This window comes from Heloderma suspectum, chromosome 14 (genome assembly GCF_057233095.1).
Source record: "Heloderma suspectum isolate Gila_16-S chromosome 14, 16-S_ref, whole genome shotgun sequence".
Lineage (NCBI taxonomy): Eukaryota > Metazoa > Chordata > Lepidosauria > Squamata > Helodermatidae > Heloderma > Heloderma suspectum.
In genome coordinates, this window is record NC_139471.1 from 6,083,031 (window position 1) to 6,103,172 (window position 20,142).

At 50.2% G+C, this 20,142-nt stretch overlaps 1 protein-coding gene across 2 annotated transcripts; it reads right to left on the reverse strand.

The window, feature by feature from the left end:
• Nucleotides 1-861: 861 nt before the first annotated feature.
• SPACA9 (sperm acrosome associated 9) lies at nt 862-19,473 on the reverse strand. 2 transcript variants are annotated; one of them, XM_084821157.1, is made up of 5 exons: nt 19,260-19,473; nt 12,398-12,561; nt 3,502-3,704; nt 2,211-2,358; nt 862-928 (listed from the first exon to the last, which is right to left on the reverse strand). In XM_084821157.1, the coding sequence occupies exons 2-5, from the start codon at nt 12,539-12,541 to the stop codon at nt 920-922; spliced, it is 504 nt and encodes a 167-aa protein (XP_084677283.1). In that variant the 5' UTR covers nt 12,542-12,561; nt 19,260-19,473; the 3' UTR covers nt 862-919. The 2 variants fall into 2 exon arrangements, with proteins under 2 accessions (XP_084677283.1, XP_084677282.1); XM_084821156.1 differs by lacking the exons at nt 862-928; nt 19,260-19,473 and having other exon boundaries at nt 1,965-2,358; nt 12,398-12,548.
• Between the last annotated feature and the right edge of the window lie 669 nt (nt 19,474-20,142).

A 20,142-nucleotide genomic window follows, 5' to 3' on the forward strand; every position in this document is an offset into this window, starting at 1 on the left:
CAGGCTGTTTTTTGGGCATGCCCCTTTTGCCTTTGGCTGCATGCACTGCTGGAATGTGGCCCCCGAGAGCTCCTCTGAAATGCCATTTGGCCCTTGGGCTGAAAGAGGTCCTGCCCCCCTGGACTATAGGACAGTTCACATCCCCCCTCCAAGTGTGGGGCGGTCAGCCCTTGAAGGCGGACATCCGACTAAGTGCCTGTGGAAACTTCTGCAGCCCTTGCCTCTCTGTTGGGAGAGATAAAAATGGTGGATTGAAGGAGACTGTGGATCCACAGATCCAAAGCAACTCCCAGAGGCCGTACACCGGGAAGGGGGACAGTAGTATGCTAGCCTGGAGGTGGTGCATAATGGGAGGGAAACTAAATAAACCCCAGAACAGGAAAAGAAAGGGCAAGTCTCTCTCCCTCCTTTCCTGCCACTGCAAGCCCAACAGGGCCTAGAACATCTCTCCCTCCGTCCCAAGGTAGGTAGGACTGCTGTGTTCACCAACCATTCTATTTAAGGCAGTGAACATAAGTAAAACAGTACAGCAATTAAGGTGAATAATGGTGTGGGAGCCCTTGAGATCAGGCGCCGTCTTGGAAGCATTTAGTGATCTGGATTTGGAGCCTATACTTCCAGTCTCCTATCTCTCCCCTAGAGAGAGGAAGAGAAGGGGGAAAAGACAGATGTGGTTTTAGAAAGTAATTAAAAGTTGGGGTACCAGGTTGGAGGCTTAAAGTGGAGGGGGCAGACACCTTGGGTCTGAGACTCGAAAGATGACCCTCCTAATCTACCCCTCTCCTTCCCGTCTCAAGATAATTTTCCTTTTGTCATCTGATCGCAAGAGCACCTCTATAATTCTAGCAACGAGCCGTGCATGCAGGGGAAATGGCTTTATTCAGAAGCATCTTCCGGCAGGAGGCAAAAAAGACAGGAGCTAAGCAGCCTGCGTGGAGGGGAGAAAAGTAATCAGACAAAAGGAGGCGAGTTGTGCTGAGAAGATCTAATGTTACAATCTCAATTTCTTCTGAAAACACGGGTCTCCCCTGCCCCGACAGATGTTGGCATGAGTTTGTGTGCGTGTGTGTGTGTGTGTGTGTGTGTGTGTGAGAGAGTGAGAGAGAGAGTGTATGCTCCCGCCATTGGCTGCCTGTCTTTTTTCTTTCCCAGAGGTGTGGTTAAAAAGTGCAATTCGGCCTCGATACTGAACTGACATTTAAGTATAAAAAATATTCCCTGTCCTAGACTGTTCCCCTTCCCCATCTCCCCCTGTGAGCCAAGCTCGACTCCAATGGGGGCAACTGCTTTCTAATCTGACCCCAAATTCTGTAGTGGTTTACTAGTGCCTGGTCCAGCCTTTGCCAGAGGGCGGTGAGCTGGGGGCCAACCGGGTGTCCAAATTTGCGAGGGGCGTTTTGTGCCATCTCAATAAAAACTCTGTGAGAATGGGTCCTCCCTGCCATAGCACACTGCCCCCCCTCTCCCACAATATGTAACCTGCGCTGGAGGCACCTGCCGGCTCGAGGTATCGGACTCAAGCCCACAGGACACGGGACCTGCCGATCTTAACCGAAGCCCGCTTGCTAGCCATGGTGGCCCACCAGGGGTCCATTAAAGTTCTCTTTGGCTACGTTCGGGCACTGCAAAAACGAGCGAGCGCATGGCAGGTTGTGTGCAATTTGTGGCTCCGCTGTATAGGCCTGGCTTACTCTAAAGCTAGGATAAAAAGAACATAACGGGGAGTAGGGCAGAATCTCTTCACCTGAGGGGAACGCCTGCCCTATGGCGGGATAGGATATATCTGCTTTGACAGAGCTGACCACGGTCTCTTCCCGCCCACCCCTTTGTTTCTTTTCTTGCACTGTCATCAGGAAAGGGCGTAACTGAAGCGAATATAGGGAGACTGTGTTTTAATCGCCAGATGCCAAGCAAATGTATGTGGGGGTTTGGGTCTTTTTCTCTCTCTCTCTTTTTCTCTCTCTCTAAAAAGCGTTTTTACCAGGTGGTTTCCAGGGCCCATCGAGAAACTTGCGAATGGCCTTCCTTAGGCCACCCAGCTGTTTTATTTTAGCCGCCCGCCTACTCTCCCTCTCCCGGGCCTTGTCTGTCAAACTAAGCGAGGTCTGAGTGGCCTCGGTGACAAAAGGCGGCAGGCCTGGGCAAGAGCCCCTCGCGTTCCGATTCGGCAGTTCGGGCTGCTGGTAGATGGCCGCCCTCCTCGCACTCACGCTCTGTAACATGCTCCGAGGGAGCTTCTCGCTGTGGGCCACCCATTCCTTCATGCAGTCCAGGACGACGGGGATGAGGCTCACCACGCCGCCATAGTGGTTCCGGGCTTCGTCGCAGCTGAGGTGGTTCACCACGTCGTGAGGGTACCTGTTAATCATTCGGGGAGAGGGATTGGGAGATGAGCACAGTGTGGACAGGGGGACATTTCTCTCCCTCTCTCAAAATACTAGAACCCAATGGGGTCATCCCATGAAGCGGACTGGTGGGAGATTCAGGTCAGATCAAAGGAAGTCATCCTTCACACAGTGCAGAGTTGAACTCATGGTGTAGCGATGGCCACCCATTTGGATGGCTTGGATGGACAAGTTCCTGGAGGAAAATGCTATCAATGGCTACTAGTCTTGATGGCTATGTGCTACCTCTAGTACCAGTGAGCCTATGTGCACCAGTGGCTGGGGAACATGGGTGGGAGGGTGCTGTTGCGCTCATGTCCTGCTTGTGGGTTCCTGGTCGACAGCTGGTTGGCCGCTGTGTGAACAGAATGCTGGACTAGATGGACCCTTGGTCTGATCCAGCAGGGCTCTTCTGACGTTCTTGGGTTCACAAATGCATTGGTGTAGCCAACAGCAGGCTCACAGGAGCAATTTCCCTTTCAACAATCCTCAGTCCAACCTCTCCCAACATTCCCCTCTGGATGTGTTGGACAGCAACTCCCACTATCTTAATTATACAGATATCTGTTAAAGCGAAAGTATTAAGGCCACTCCACCTGGATCAAAATGATTGAATATGTATTATATCTGAGAAACGAAGCCAGCAAGACAGAAAAAGAGAAAAATAAATCACCTTCCATGCTTTCTAGTGTTAAAAATAAGGTTTGAACTTTAGATTTCCCCCCTCCCTTCTGCTTTGCAAGTTCAGCAGCAATTGACTTGCAGCTGACCTCTTGCAAAGCATATCTTGCTCATCAGAACAGCTAGTCACTTGGTTGAGCAGGCTTCATTGAATGAAAGAAAAACCCTTAACATGTTCGATCTCTGTTGAAACACATTCCATATCCTGAACAAACGTCTCTCTGTGTGAGTGTGTGAGATATCTAGTGTTTGCTTATTTTAAATAATCTTCAGAATAAATGGTAAAAAAATGGGTTTATGTCGGGGTTTTGGGACTGCTGGAAATTACATCACTTTCGTTTTTCAGTTTGGCATTGTGTAGAAAAACAAAGGACCCCCCCCCCCCCGCCGCTGCCCCCATAGCAGTAGATAAGATGCTCCGTAAATCAAGACCTACTTGGCTCGAATTCCACTGAGGTCATTGCTGTGGCTCACCAACATCTTACATTTCTCCAGGAGCGCGTTGGTTGTGGGGTTGCCAGAATGGAGGGTTTCCAGCCTCTGGCAAAGTCTGCTCAGATCAGCACAGATGTTGAGGAACATGAGGAGGATGCGTTTGTCGGTGGAATTGTTGCAGTGATGGTCCATGTAAGTCTGCACCTGTCAGGCATGACACGAGCAAGGAAGGGGGGCATTAGACCGACTGGAAATCCAGCGGCGCAGCCAGTCGGGCAGAAGCACAGGGACGTTCAAAATCTGTAGGCTGGCATTCCTAGGAGACTTGTGGGGCTGTGGCTAGGGGTTCAAATCCTTGCTTGGCCCCAAACCTTGGGTGACTTTGGGCCAGTCCCTGGGTCTCAGAATAAATTCCCTTGCAGGGTGGTTGTGAGAGAAAACAGGGCAACCAGTGCACATCGCCTTTACCTTTTCCTTGAAAGCAGGGGCCCTCCACCTTTCTGGGTTGGTGGGCCAGTTTGGGATTTTGAGAGGGTGTCATGGGTGCTCTCACAAAACGGCTGCCCTGCTGGACTTGGCCAGTCACAAAACACTCGCTTCCTAGGAGGCAAGCCGGTGAGGCTAAAAGAAAAGTCACTTGCCCAAGAACCGAAGTCCAAGGCAGAGGTGGAGGCTGAGCTCCAAAATGCAAAGCCGCTTTTTGGAACCCAAATAAAGATGGCGTCGGAGGGCGGCACTTTCCTTTGCAGCATGCCAGCCGTCCGGTTAAAAAATAACAATGAAAAAACATCTTAAGAAATAAAATGAAAATCAGGAGAGGCAGGGAGTCTGATGGGCGCCAAGAGATGTGCCTGTGGGCCCGTTGGAGCCCCCGGAACTAAATGGTAACACTCCTTTGCAAAATGGTCTGCATTCCTAATTCAAAATGAAAGGTTGAATTTCAGCTGGCTGAAGGGCTTTTGATAAAAGTTCCGTATGTCTTCCAGGTTCAACCTGTGCTGTCAGAATTAAGCACCAAAGAGTTTAACCAAGTTTACTCCCAGGTAACTATGCGTAGGTTTGCAGTCGTGTCCCATAAAATTTAATTGTGAACCCTGTTTAGTGTCTGTGCTGGAGTTCTTAACCAGTGTTGCTCCTTTGAGTACAGATAATAGAGAAGCAGGAGAATCTCCCCTCCCCTGTCTCTCCCTCCCCCCTCCCGTGTGTGTCTCCGTTTACCTCTCTCTCTGTCTCTGTGTGTGTCTCCATTTGCCTCTCTGTGCGTGTGCGTCTCTGTTTCTGTTCTCTCTCTCTGTCTCTTTTGGTGTATTTTCTATGTTTCTCTGTCTATCTGTCTGTCTTTCTCTGTCTCTCTCTGTGTACCTCTGCATGTGCTCTGTCTGTCTGTCTGTCTGTCTGTCTGTGTCTTTTTCTGTTTCTCTCTGTGTCTCTCTTTCTTTCTGTCTCTTTCTCTGTCTCTCTGTGTGTCCCTCTGTGCGCTCATACGCTCTCTCTCTCTGTTTCTCTGTGTCTTTCTCTCTGTGTATGTGTGTATGTCATTGCCTCTCCTTCTCCCACTCTCTTTCTCTCCCACTCTCCCTCTCGTTCTCTCCATGGGCTAGTTTGCAAAATCACAGAAGGGAAATAAGCCACAGGGGCTTATTCCCCACCCCACATGTGTCGGCCAGATTTCCCTAATGACCCCTACTGGCATGGCTTGCTGTGATGTCCAAACCCGGGCAGCATGTTGTGGGGGGTGGTGGTGGCAGCCCTCAAATAACCTAACAACAGTCTGTGGGTTACTGAGGGTTGGTGCCCCCTCAAACAAGCCATGCTGCCCGGGTTCGAACAACGTGGCCAGCTGCACCAGCGAGGGTCATTGGGGAAATCCGGCCAGCATGTGCGGCAGAGTTAACACGTTTACCACACCACAATCGTGCCAACCAGTCTGTGTCTCTGTTCATCACGGGTCTTGTCTGCGGGAGCAATGAACCCCTTTCTCTCTGGCTCGCATGCTGCGGCTGAACATCCTTGCTGCTTCTGTGCTGTAGGCAATAATCTAGGTGGCTTGGATGAAGTGGCCCTCGAAAGGGCCCCCCAGTGAAAAAAGAAGGATTAATGGACTTCTTTTTACAGCTCTAACTAAAAGCTGGGGCAGCTGTAAAGAGCTGAGATGTGATCTGCAGGCTTGCAAAGGGGAAGAGACCTCTGGACCTGACACGCCTCGAGAGAGCACCATCACTGTCTTGCGCTCTCTTTGCTTTCCCGCACAAGAGGATGCGAATGGGGGATGGTTTGGGGGAAAGAAGATAATGGGGTTCAGAGGTTGCCAGCTCAAATACGGAGTCGGCCGGCACCTGCTGCAAATCTGTATCCTCAGTTGGCCGCTTGGCAGTCTCGGGTCAGCTGTTGGCGGACAGGTATCCTCCCTGTGCACAGAAGCCACTCTGAGTTGCTCTGCTTAATTGAGTCCCGCGATGACGGACTCAGTGGAAAAAGGCAAGGGTTGTGCAGACGGGGCTGTGTGGACTTTCCTCCTCCTCCTTTTTAAGTGGCCCCGCCGGGTTTCGAACTCAGGCACACCGACGCGACAGAACGCCGGCGCTGCACACACCCATAATGGGAGGAATAGATCAGAATAGTGGCATGACTCTTAAGAAGAGGAGGAGAGGCCGTTCCTCGCACGGAAGCCTCCGAGGGGGCGGCTCCCTTCTAGGAAGTTGGAAGGAGGTTGCTCAAACCTTTGGCCGTTGCTGCCTGTTAAAGAATCTTCGGCTGACTTTTTTGCCCCCGTCCAAACGGGAGTGAGGAACGTGTGGTTCTGCAGGTATTGCTGGGCTGCAACTCCCATCATTCCGCATCTGGCTAGGGCTGATGGGAGCTGCAGTCCACCAACGTCTGCAGGGACACCCATGCAGGTCTGGTGTCAAGGGTAGGCATGGTTGGGCACTTCCCGAGGGCCCACACCCCGGCAGGAAGGAACGGTGAGATGGCTCTAAACCCAACAAAGCTTCTTTGGAATAATGCAGCCTTCCCCAACCTGGTGCCCTCCAGATGTGTTGTCAGCCCAACACATCTGGAAAGGCACCAGGTTGGGGGAGGCTGAAATAATGGATCAGTTTTATAGAGGGTCTTGGAATAGAAGGAGTCAGGACGAGAATGCCAAACTAAATGTAACTGAAGTAAAAGAGAAATGGGATTAGTAGGGCTAGCAAGCAGGACCTGAAACAAAATGTTGCCACGTGGGGTACTCCTTTTCAGGGTTCCAGCCAGTCTCCCTCGTTTAGGATATTGCATTCTCTACCCTGTACCCCCTGGGTTTCCTTCTTTCTCCCCTAACAGTCAAGCAACATTCTGTGGTCGCTGAGCATGTTCAGTCCTGATTGAGCTGTTTTTGGATCCCTCTCCCTTAGATTGCCCCCCCCCCAGTATTTTGTACTTCTGCAAGCCTCAGGGCTCCCCCAGGCTTGCTAATATCGCCTGCTTGTACATGAGCAGTGCCATTTTAGCAACGTAAACAACAGCACTCAGTGCCTGAACATAAAAAATAAAGGGAATGATTTCTTTTCTTTTTTATGACTTTTTAATGACCTTTTTTTCTCCCCCTTTTCTTTTGAACTTTTCTTAGGTGGGATAGTTCTAGGAGATAACTTAATAATAGTGTAACACAGAGAGGTTGGGATGAAGCATTGTGGCTCTTGTTTACCATACACTGTTGGTTCTAACCATTTCCAAAGGGCTAGCTGTGTTAGTCCCCTTCATGGATCACTGCCTTGTTGTGGCGAAGGGGCTTGCGTAACTCAGTGAAGCCATAAGCTATGCCGTGCAGGGCCACCCAAGACGGACAGGTCATGGCGGAGAGTTCTGACAAAATGTGGCCCGCTGGAGAAGGAAATGGCAACCCACTCCAATATTCTTGCCAAGAAAACCCCATGGAACGTATCACAAGGCTAAAAGAGATGACGCCGGAAGATGAGCCCCTCAGGCCGGAAGGTGTCCAATATACTACTGGGGAAGAGCAGAGGGAATTTCCAAGTAGCGCCAGAAAGAGTGAAGCGGCTGGGCCAAAGCCAAAAGGACACTCAGCTGTGGATGTGTCTGGTGGTGAAAAGAAAGTCCGATGCTGTAAAGAACAATATTGTTTAGGAACCTGGAATGTCAGATCAATGAATCAAGGTAAGCTGGAGGTGGTCAAACATGAGATGGCAAGATTGAACATCGACATCTTGGGAATCAGCGAACTAAAATGGACAAGCATGGGCGAATTTAATTCAGGTGACCATCATATCTACTACTGTGGGCAAGAATCTCTTAGAAGAAATGGAGTAGCACTCATAGTCAACAAAAGGGTGGGAAAAGCAGTACTGGGGTACAATCTCAAAAACGATAGAATGATCTCAGTACGAATCCAAGGCAAACTGTGCAACATCACAGTAATTCAAGTCTGTGCCCCAGCCACTGAGGCCGAAGAAGCTGAGGTTGATCGGTTCTATGAAGACCTACAACACCTTCTAGAACTAACACCAAAAAAAGAGGTCCTCTTCATCATAGGTGATTGGAATGCTAAAGTAGGAAGTCAAGAAATAACCGGGATAACAGGCAAGCATAGCTTTGGTGTACAAAATGAAGCAGGACAAAGGCTAATAGAGTTTTGCCAAGAGAACACACTGATCATAGCAAACACTCTTTTCCAACAGCACAAGAGGCGACTCTACACATGGACCTCACCAGATGGTCAGTATCGAAATCAGATTGATTATGTACTTTGCAGCCAAAGATGGAGAAGCTCCATACAGTCAGTAAAAACAAGACCTGCAGCTGACTGTGGCTCAGATCATGAGCTGCTTGTTGCAAAATTTCGGCTTAAATTGAAGAACGTAGGGAAAACCACTCAACCATTCAGGTATGACCTAAATCATATCCCTGATGAATATACAGTGGAGGTGAGGAATAGATTTCAGGGATTAGACCTGATAGACAGAGTGCCTGAGGAACTCTGGACGGAGGTCCGTAACATTGTTCAGGAGGCAGCAACTCAATCCATCCCAAAGAAAATGAAATGCAAGAAAGCCAAGTGGCTGTCTGATGAGGCTTTACAAGTTGCTGAGGAAAGAAGGGAAGCGAAAAGCAAGGGAGAAAGGGGAAGATATATCCAACTGAATGCAGAGTTCCAGAGAACAGCAAGGAGAGGCAAGAAGGCCTTCTTAAATGAACAATGCAAAGAAATCGAGGGAAACAATAGAATGGGAAAGACTAGAGATCTCTTCAAGAAAATCGGAGATCTCAAGGGAACGTTTTGTGCAAAGACGGGCATGATAAAGGACAAAGAAGGCAGGGACCTAACAGAAGCAGATGAGATTAAGAAGAGGTGGAAAGAATACACAGAAGAACTATACAGAAAAGATCTTAATGTCCCTGATAGCCATGATAGTGCGGTCACTGAACTTTCTCATTTTTGTTATGCTCACAATCCTACAATCTAGGCTTCAGCAGTATGTGAAACAAGAACTATTGGAAGTACAAGCTGGGTTTCGAAGAGGCAGAGGAACTAGAGATCAAATTGCCAACATTCGCTGGATCATGGAGAAAGTAAGAGAATTCCAGAAAAACGTCTATTTCTGCTTCATTGACTATGCTAAAGCCTTTGATTGTGTGGATCACAACAAACTGTGGCAAATTCTGAAAGAGATGGGGGTACCAGACCATCTTACCTGTCTCCTGAGAAACCTGTACGAGGGTCAAGAAGCAACAGAAAGAACCAGACATGGAACAACCGATTGGTTCCAAATTGGGAAAGGAGTACGACAAGGCTGCATATTGTCGCCCTGCTTATTTAACTTATATGCAGAGTACATCATGAGGAACACCGGGTTGGATGAATCACAGGTCAGAATTAAGATTGCTGGGAGAATTATCAACAACCTCAGATACGCTGATGATATCACCCTAATGGCAGAAAGCGAAGAGGATCTCAAGAGCCTCTTGTTGAGGGTGAAAGAGGAGAGTGCAAAAGCTGGTTTGAAACTCAACATTCAAAAAATGAAGATCATGGCATCTGGCCCCATCACTTCCTGGCATATAGAAGGGGAAGAATGGAAGCAGTGACAGATTTTATTTTCTTGGGCTCCAAGATCACCGCAGACGGTGACTGTAGCCATGAAATTAAAAGACGCTTGCTCCTTGGGAGGAAAGCTATGGCACACCTAGACAGCATAGTAAGAAGCAGAGACATCACCTTGCCGCCAAAGGTCCGTATAATCAAAGCTATGGTTTTCCCAGTAGTAATGTATGGCTGTGAGAGCTGGACTATAAGGAAGGGTGAGCGCCGAAGAATTGATGCCTTCGAACTGTGGTGCTGGAGAAGACTCTTACAAGTCCCCTGGACTGCAAGGAGGTCAAATCAGTCCATCCTAAAGGAAATCAACCCTGAGTGCTCCTTGGAAGGACAGATCCTGAAGCTGAAGCTCAAATATTTTGGCCACCTAATGCAAAGAGAAAACTCCCTGGAAAAGACCCTGATGCTGGGAAAGATTGAAGGCAAAAGGAGAAGGGGATGGCAGAGGATGAGATGGCTAGATAGCATCACCGATGCAATGAATATGAACTTGAGCACACTCCGGGAGACAGTGGAGGACAGGAAGGCCTGGCGTGCTCTGGTCCATGGGGTCACGAAGAGTCGGACGCGATTGAACAACAACAAGCTGTGTTAGACTGTTGCAGCATAAACAATGAGTCTTGCGGCACCTGAAAGACTAAGACATTTATTCGTTGTATAAGCTTTTGTGGATGATGTCCACTTCATCTCCTGTTTCCAGAGAAGTGGGTCCCCCGGACTTGATTTGTCCACCACTCCGGACCCAAGTCCTTCCTCCACCGCTTCGTCATCCCCTTTGTAATCCTCCTTTTCCATGTGGTCTTCAAAATCCTAACTGGCACATTTGCCATCTGATGAATTGGGCCAGGGGTTGGTGGGCCCATTTGGAATTTTGAGGGAGTGTTGTGGGCGCTCTCACAAAATGGCTGCCATGGGCAGGGCTTGCCCCTTAATAAAATTGCTGCAGTGGTGAGCCTGGCTGGTCACAAAACACTCATTTCCCAGAAGGCAAACCGGTGAGACTGAAAGAAAAGTATCTGAGCTCTAAAACACAAAACTGTGCTTTTTGGTGCAGGACGGCAGTACTTTGCAGCATGCCAGTCTCCAAATTAAATGTTTTTAATTACAAACAATTCTTAAGAAATAAAATGAAAACCAGGAGGGGCAGGGTGGGAGCCTGACAGACGCCAAGAGAGGTGTTTGTGGGCACATTGTCCATGAAAGCTCCTGCCAGAATAAATCCGTTAATGCTTTAAGGAGCTACAAGCCTCTTCAAAATGTCAGTTCTGTTCCTCGTTTTCTGACACTGCATAGATGGAATGATACTGTCTGGGGCTGATGGGAGTTGTAGTTCAACACATCTGGAGAGTGGGCTCCAGGCTGGGAAACTGAGCCAGACGTCGATGTGTCTTTTAAAAAGTGTGTTCTTCGCGTGTAACGCTTATTACGTGTTCCCCCACCCAGGTCTAAACGTTATTGTGAACAGGAAGTGTGAAAAATGAGAAGGGTTTTGTGTGTGTGTGTGTATTTGTTTTTCAGAGAGAAATTCAAAGACTGATCACTTAAGAGCTGACACATTTTTCTGTGTTAGTACAGCCCAGAAAAATTCCACCTGTTCCCCAAAGGAAAGACAGGCTGCCTCTTCATTCATCATTCCACTTTGGCCACTCAGCCATTATTTTTAATAGGCGGCTTCCAAAGCTATAGTTACACCGTGGGGATGTGCAGGTGGGGTGAAGAAAAGCAAGGCGAGGGGGTGGGGTGGAGAAATGGAAAGACGAAGCTGTTGCTGCAACGTGTGATGCATTCCGGATTTACTGCGCGAGGGAGGGAGTTAGGCAAGATCAGCTGCATATCTTTCAATGAGCAGATGGGTGTATTAATTGCAGCGCCCTTAATTTTGGACCCATTTCCCATCGTGAGCGAAGGGAGCCTCTTTCTGGTGAGTGAAGGCACGGGTTGTGCGGGAGGGCCCCGTGCGTGCCATAGGCCCCGAGTGTGAATGCTTGCTTGCGATCGAATGAAAGCCACGTGCATATAGCTAGGGATCCAAGGAAAGCTGGAATTCTGCTCCGTGGTAATTCTGGGGCAGATCTGGCTCCATAACAGGGATGGGCCACACATGCCCCCCGCTGACCCAAAATTGCTGCTGTCGCTTCCAAAATTTAGCAGCAATTTGGCAAAGCAGTGGCGATCTCAACAACAGGGGGTGCGGCTGCTGGTGGGTTCCGGGGGCCAGAAATGGGCACAAACACCATTGGAAGTTGCCCGCCCTTACTCTAGAAGCTGGGATGTTTGCTGGGGTCCCAAGACCAGCACAGCCCATGCCCCCCCCCCGATAAAACTGCAATCCCACTCTCACTTTCTGTCCATGCAGGTCGGAGACAGTGCCTGGGTTGCCACAACATGATAACCCACAGTCAAAGGTGGAGTATGGGTTGAGTGTGGGTTGTTGTTGAAATACGGATAGTTGTGTTGTCTGAACCCAGCCGTGCTAACAAACCATGATTTAATAACTACAAACAATCCAGGAAGAGAACCCATGGTTTGTTGTTGGGTTGTGAACTCTGGGTTGTTCATGGTTAACAAACCATGGCTTGTTAGCACGGCTGGGTTCAGACAACACAACTACCCACATTTCAACTTATTCTCAGTGTGGGCTGTCGTGTTGTCTGAAACCAACCAGTGTAAGAGGATTCTCTTTTTCTTAGTGCCTCACCTCTTCCAGTTGAAGGGTGCCCTGCCTGTGCCCCTTCCCTGCACAATCCCTGCACTTGGCCTGGTTTGCCCCAAGAAAAGGCATGTTGTGGGATGGCCTTCGTACCTGTCCAATGCTCGATACGGGCTTGATCTTGTCGTGGGCATTCTCTCGGGTGTGTTCCAGCGCAGCAATAAAGGTGAACTGCTGCTGCTGAAAGATCTTGTAGCTCTGTTCGATGTTTCGTAGGCTCTCCTTGATTTCATTCATTTTCTCCCCCTCCAAGAGATCTGGGGAGGGAAGAGAAGGAGAACCAGGCTGAACTGAGGAGCTTAGGATATTTGTAAATAAGCAGTCCAGTTGAGCGGCACCATCGATCTTGTGGTGGCTTTTAAAAAATATTTGTAACTGACATTGAGAGCCAGTGTGGTGTAATGGTTAGAGTGTTGGATTGGGAGTTGGGAGACCTGGGTTCTAGTCCCCACTCAGCCATGAAGCTCACTGGGTGACTTTGGGCCTGTCACTGACTCTCAGCCTAACCAGGGTTGTTCTGATGATAAAATAGAGAGGAGAAGGAGGGTCTTATAAGTTGCCTTGGGCTTCTTGGAGGAAAAGTGCAGGTTTCCCCAACTTGGTGCTGTCCAGATTCCCTGGACTGCAACTCCCATAATTCTCAGCTAGTTGATGGGAATTGTAGTCAGCAGCAGAGCCAGGGTGCTCAGGGTCAAAGCACAGGTGTTTTTTGATTAGCAGGGACGCTGATGCTCAGAATTCCCTGTTCCCTCTGAGCTCAGGTTCCCTCTGACCTCACAGTCACGGGGGGGGGGGGGGATGGATTTTCCCAGCAACAACAATAAGTTGTCCCCTGCCATGATGCAGAGCATTTTGGGGCGGCTTGCTCTGGAATGGGCAGTGAGAACCCATGAGCTTTACCAAATACCTGCTCCTGCTGGAGATGAAAACTGGTTCATTGACTTAGATCCACGCAGCTGTGTGTATTTTGGGGACTCTCCTTGGGGGTGTGGCTATGGGGACGGTCATGATGACTGCCTGCACTTCAAAATGGACCACTGCACCCATGGTTGTAGTCCCCCACATCTGGAGGGGCCAGGTTGGGGGGAAGGCTGGGTGTAGATGATACTTGTTGGAAAGTCTGGTATGACTCACAGCAGAATTGCTTTACGCAGAGAAAGCGTGGCAACACAGCATTAATTATAGGGGGCAATAAACACAAGCTAGAGCCAGTTTAAAAGACGTTCAAATCAACTTAGGACCAATCCTATGCATGTTTAGACAGAAAAAGCTCCTACAACTCCCAGCATCTCTTCAGCCAACCATGCTGGCTGCAGCATGCTGGGAATTGACTTTTTCTATCTAAACATGCATAGGATTGCACCCTTAGTTGATTAGTGCTTTTATACAATCTTATGCCATTTAGTACATCTCAGATGATCCAAGTCTTTGGTTTAATTGTTGGTAGTTCTGCTTGCTTTTGCTTCTGTGGGCGCTAGCAAGTGTCTCTTCCTTCCCGGAGCTGACTGCCACAGAAGGGCCGAGCTGCACCGTGTGTGTGTGGTTTACGGGAGAGAAAGCGAGGAAGATGTATTACGTTCAGGCTCTGTAGTCCCAGAGCCCCAAACACTAAGTCAATATGGTTGTAATGATGCTGCAGATACAGGCAGACAACTCAGAGGGGACCACTGACAATCAGACGCCATAAACCCGAGCGAGTTGATTGTAAACATAATGTAGCCATGCATCAACTGTGACGCTGTGAAAAGACCAAAGGGAGGGACATCTCCTCCTGGCTAGCATAAAAACGATGGCCCAAGCGGCTTTAGATTTCCCTCTGACCATTAAACGGGAGGCTAGCTTGATGGGCGGTGGGAGGAGGAGACCCTGGGGCTGATGTTAACCTTTGCTCGCTTGTGGCTATCAGAGAGACAAGTCACTAGAGGAGTCAGTGGCTTGGAGCATGGACCATGCGCAGCTATGAACTTCAATGGAGCATTAGGGTTTGTGTAGGTGTCATGGTAGGCTGGGTTGGAATGAAGGTGGCCAACCTATCTAGCACCGGTTCTAGATTTTGGAGGGCCCTTTGGCAAGACCCCTTTAATGGGCACCCTTCCTCAGTGAGTCTACCTTCCAACCGCAATGGTCACTGGCTGTTCTTGCTCCTCTCCTCTTTCTCATCGCTTGCTTGCTCGGCAGGCAGAGAACCAGGGAGCGGGGCGGCCGCGGCATCTCCCACTCCTTCTCACCACCATGAGCAAGACGCAAGTGAACAAGCATGTTCCAGCGCTGAAGAGGAGGAGCACATCCAGTGGGCCCCTCCTCTCATGAGAGCCCTAGGCCATGGCTCAACCATGCTGACCCTTGATGCCTCGCAGCAGCCATTCCATCAGGCTCCCTGAACTCTTCATCCCGTCTGGTCATTCATAAGAACAGTAACTTTATGAAATGGTGCTGGAATATGCTTCATCTCCCCCCCGCTTCTTCATCTCTTTTTCCTTTTCTGTCATGTCTTTTAGATCGTAAGCCCAAGTGTGGAACGGTGGGAAGTTTATACTTTGAAGCATTCTACACAACTATCTCTTCAGGGTGGAACAACATTTTTTGAGGAAAATCAGCTGGTCCCTAACTCTGTGTTTCCCACATGAAGCAAAAACCGGGTGTCTCTTGCTTGGGAGAGGGTTGCTTAACCCTCCACTCATTGATTCTCCCTTGCAAAAAACAGTTTTCAGTGTGTTTCCCCTGTCCCCGAAGCCAGATGTAATCCCAGCCAACCTGGGAGAGGGACAGAATTTGCAAGGGAGACTCCTTCCTACAGACGGACTCCTATGAATGCTGTGATGGCTATGGCTTTCTTCACACGGAGCTTGTATCCTGTGATTGAGATGGCTCCTTCACAGAAGTTTGTGGGCAATTAACATGAGGCTGTCAACCTCCAAGGCGTCTCCTGCACTAAATGCCCTTTGTTCTGTTTTTAAATAGAACGGAGATACTGAGCTATCAAATTACCCCATCCCTCCTTGAAAAGAGGAGAAGCGACAAGAAGAGGAGCGAGATCCATGAAAGATAATGGAAGACTCAGATACGGGGAGAAGGAGGGGGGAAAGGAAGCATGTGAAAAAGGGAGTCATCGTGATCCTGCTTTTAAAACAGAAGCAGAAGGCCCAGTTTTAAATGCAGGATTTTAGGCTGGTGTGGAGATGCCCCATATATTACTTCCAATACCAGAGGCAGTATGCTTCTCAGTACCAGTTGCTAGGGACCATGAGCGGGAGGGTGCTGTTGCGCTCATGTTCTACTTCTGGGCCAGTTGGCTACTGTATGAACAGAATGCTGGACTAGATGGACCCTTGGTTGATCCAGCAGAGCACTTTTGATGTCATCTTCTGCTCCAGCATTCATGTTACTCCAGCAAACCCAGCTTTGAGGGCTATGTAGTCCTCAGCAAATCCAAAAAATAACCAGCAGAAAAGGGAGAGCTGGATGAAATGTATAGGAAAAAGGCAGAGGTTCTATTCTGCATGAGTCAAAGGGTTTTGACTTCATGAGTCAAAGGGCACATAACAGCTCTGGGTCCAGGTTCTGGAGGGCCCTCGGGCAAGACACCCTCATTGGGCCCCCTCCCTCAGTGACGCAACAAAAAGACATAAATAAAAAGAAACAATGACAGAAAAGAAACAATAAAATGGAGGCGCGTCATGATCATCAGTTACAAGCCAGGGAAAGTGTTAGCAAGTACACTTTCAGGAGGATTTTTCTTAATGCTGATGTTTGTCATTGCATTGTTTTGATTATGTCAGCTGCCTTGCGAGGGGTTTGTGCCCTAAAAGGTGGCTTAAACAGAAGGATAAAGGGCAATGCTTTGAAGCAAAATAGAACAGCACCACTCACAAGTGACAGTATACACTTCCCCCCCCCAACCATGCTTAGCTTAGCTTAGTGGCTTCTGTGGGAGCCACTGCTTACCTGAGATAAATCTGATTTTCAGGCTGCGGTGGGAGTTCTTGCTTGTCTGCAATAGAACGCTTACACATGCTCGTGATCTAGCGCTTATTTTCAATGTTCATTAAAAGTTGGTCCCTCTGCGTCCTGCTCCAAAATCGCAGTGAGACTTCCCCAAAACTGGGAGTTAAGGGCTTGGGTCAAGAGGTCAAGGGCAGGTGTGATACCAAACTAAGTGCAGGGGATGAAACACACCCCAACAGGACCGTAACCGAGCCAAAGAGGAAAAGTCAGTCTATAATAACCAGTCTCAGAAGAACGGGTTTCTCCATGATAAACTCCTGGGTGGCTGCTGGATGGCCACGATGTCATGTATCCCTAATGACCTCCACATGCGGCCAGTTTGGAGTACATCGCTGGCGGAAACACGCCACAGGGGTCCATGCAGTCCAGCATTCTGTTCACACAGTAGCTAGCCAGCTGCCCACAGGAAACCCACAAGCAGGACAGGAGTGCAACAGCACCCTCCCACCCATGTTTCCCAGCACCTTTTTGGGGGACTTGCTGATAAATCATTTCAGGACAACCCAATTCATGGTGTCGCTTTTTGTATTTTTATATATTTTGTTCTTTTTATCGTGCATTGCCCTGAGTGCTCACTGAGCAGAGGGGCGATCCAAAACCCTAAATAAATACATGGTATGGTGAGAGGGATGACAGGCATCGGTACTGACAAAGTGCCCATCTGTTATCAGCAGCAAGGAGATCCCTGGAGCCCCTCGATGAGAACATTCCGTTGGAAAGGTCTGAGGTTCTGCTGCAAGCGCCCATAAAGGCTGCTCATTCACAGCCTCTCCTGAGACGGAAATGCCTAAGAGCATATGAAGAGCCCTGCTAGATGAGACCAAAGGTCCATCAAGTCCAGCATTCTGTTCACACAGTGGCCCACCAGCTGCCTACAGGGAACCCACAAGCAGGACAGGAGTGCAACAGCACCTCCCACCCATGTTCCCCAGCAACTGGTGTACACAGGCATACTGCCTCTAATCCTGGCGGTAGCACATAGCCAATCAGGACGAGTAGCCCTTAGCCTTCTCCTCCAGCAATTTGTCCAATCCCCCTTTAAAACCATCCAAATGGGTGGCCATCACTGCATCCTGTGGAAGTGAATTGAATTCCAGAGCTGAGCTGTGTGCTGTGTGAAGAAGCCCTTCCTTTTGTCTGTCCTGAATCTCCCACCTTTCCGCTTCATGAGATGACCCCGTTGGGTTCGAGTATTATGAGAGAGGGAGAAAAAGGTCTCCCTCTCCACTTTCTCCCTACCAGGCATAACTTCTATCATGTCTCCCCTCACTCGCCTTTTTTCTAAGCTAAACAGTCCCAGATGTAACCTTCCTGTATAGGGGAGTTGCTCCAGCCCATTAATAATTTTAGTTCCCCTTTTCTGGACTTTTTCCAACTCTACATTATCCTTTTTAGCTGTGGTGACCAGAATGGTACACACTATTCTAAGTGTAGTTGTGCCATAGATTTCTAATAAGGGCTGTATGATCTTGGCAGTTTTATTTTCAATTCCTTTCCTAATTATGCCTAACATGGAATTTGCCTTTTTCACAGCAGCTGCAGACTGGGTTGACATTTTCATTGAGCTGTCCACCACGACCCCAAGATCCAGTCTAGAGAGATCCTTTTGGAGCTCCTCACAATCCCTTTTTGTTTTAACCACCCTAAATACTAGCTGACGGTTCGAAGAGGAGAGCAAGCTGCATCCACTGTCATTGGTGGTGCTTCCAGCTTCAAAAGCACTCTCCCCTAGATTACTAAATGAGGCTTCTTGGCTGGCTGCTGTTGGAGGCAGAATACTGGGCTAGCTCAACCTTTGATTTAGCAAAGCATTCTAATAAGTGATTATATATGTTCACACACACACACATCATAGGAAGGAGGATTTCCAAAGTTCAAACCCAGAACGGCTCCAGTGTCTACAGCAGAAGGAAGGTTGCCCAGTTGCAATGAATAAGAATCTATCTAATACAGAACCATGCCATTGGTCTGTCTAGCTCAGTATTTACACCCAGGGTGGGGAACACATGTGACCCTCCAGATGTTGTTGGACTGCAATTCCCATTAGCCCTAGCCAGCACAGGCAATGGTGGGGGAAGATGGGTGGTCCAGCCCAACAATATTTGGACTTTACACCAGCATAGCTCTGATTTTCACGGACCAGCAGCCACTTTCTGTGGTTTCAGACATGGGTCTTTCCTTGCTGTACCTGGAGATGCTGAGGTCAAACCCTGGAAGATCTCCAGCGTAAAGCATGTGCTCTGCCGCTGAGCTATGGCATTCCCCCGTCACGTTTCAGCAGCGTTTTAGAATGTTCCTAGTGCTTGGCATACATTCCCTCAGAAGACCCCTGTGAGGTAGGCCCAACTAGCACGACTCATGCTCTCCACAACCCAGTCACTCTGGTGTCCAACTTTCTCCATGCCAGATATCCACTTGTTCACAAGAACCCTGCGAGGTAGGCCCAACTTGCATGATTCATGATCTCTGCAACCCACTCCAACTTTCCACATTCCCTCACAAGAGCCCTGCAAGGTAGGCCCAACTTGCTCAGCTCATGATCTCTGCAACCCATTCCCTCCGGCTTCCAACGTTCCACATTCCCTCACAACAACCGCGCGAGGTAGGCCAAACGATCACGATTCATGATCTCCACAACCCAGTTGCTCCGGCTTCCAGCTTTCCCCAGGCCAGGCATCCATTTGCTCACAAGAACCCTGCAGTGTCGGCTCGACCAGCACAATTCACGCTCTCCACGACCTGGTCTCTCTGGCTTCCAACTTTCCACATTGGCTCACGACAGCCCTGCAAGGCAGGCCTGACCACCGTGAGTCGCGCTCTCTGCAACCCGGTCCATCTGGCTTCCAACCGGCCATATCCCCGCACAACAACCCTGCCCATCGAGCAGGATTCGTGAGGCTCCCAACCAGGTCGCTCCCGCACGCCTCCTCCCGCGCGCGCAGCAGCTCACCTGCGCTCTTCTCCGCGATCCTGCATGTCCCGGAGCTGCCGTCCCCGCAGCCCCCTGGATGGATCCGCGCGGCTCCCGGCTGGGCGAGCGCGAGGCGAGGCGAGGCGCCCGGGCAATTGTTACAAGCGTCTCCCCGGGCAACCGGGCGCGGGCGGCGGGCGCGCCCGGAGGAGGAGGAGGAGGCTGACGTGGCCGCCCGCCTCCCCACCAGCCTGGAGGCGAGCAGGGGCCGGGACGCCGGCCGCGGCGGAGCGCCTGCCCCGCGGGCCGGCCGGGGGCCGGAGGCCGGGGGCCCCCACGCCAGGGGCGCGGCGCCTCCGCTCGGGGTTGCGGCCAGAGCCAGGCGGCGCCCGAAAGGAGCTCTCCGAAGTGCTGAACCCGGAGAGCACTTTGGAGAGCTCCTGGACGGCTCCGCCTGGCTCTGGCCGCGACCCCGAGCGGATTTGCCGCCCCGCTGAAACGGGAGCCACCGGGGCCAGCTCCCCGGGGCCCTGGCAGCGGAGGCGCTGGGCTTCAGTCAGGACCAGCCAGAGCTCTCGAGGAGCTGCCCGGGGTGCCCACCCTATCATGGGGCTAGGCTTCAGCACCTCGGAGAGCTCCTCGGGAGTTCAGGCTGGAGCCCAGAGCGGCTGTGCCGCCCCACTCAAAGAGGAGCCACCAGCCTCCACGGGGGGACAGCTGCCCGGGCCCTGGCAGTGCAGGCTGGTGGCTCTGATGCCCGTGGGGCGGTGAAGCCACTCCGGTTTCAGTCAGAACCGGTCAGAACTCTCACGGAGCTACCCCAGGTGTTCCCGCCTCCACTGGTCCGCGTGCAGCACACCTCTGGGGCAAGCTCGGCATTGCAAGGCAGAGGACTCGCGGTCTGATCCAAGAGCAAGGCGAA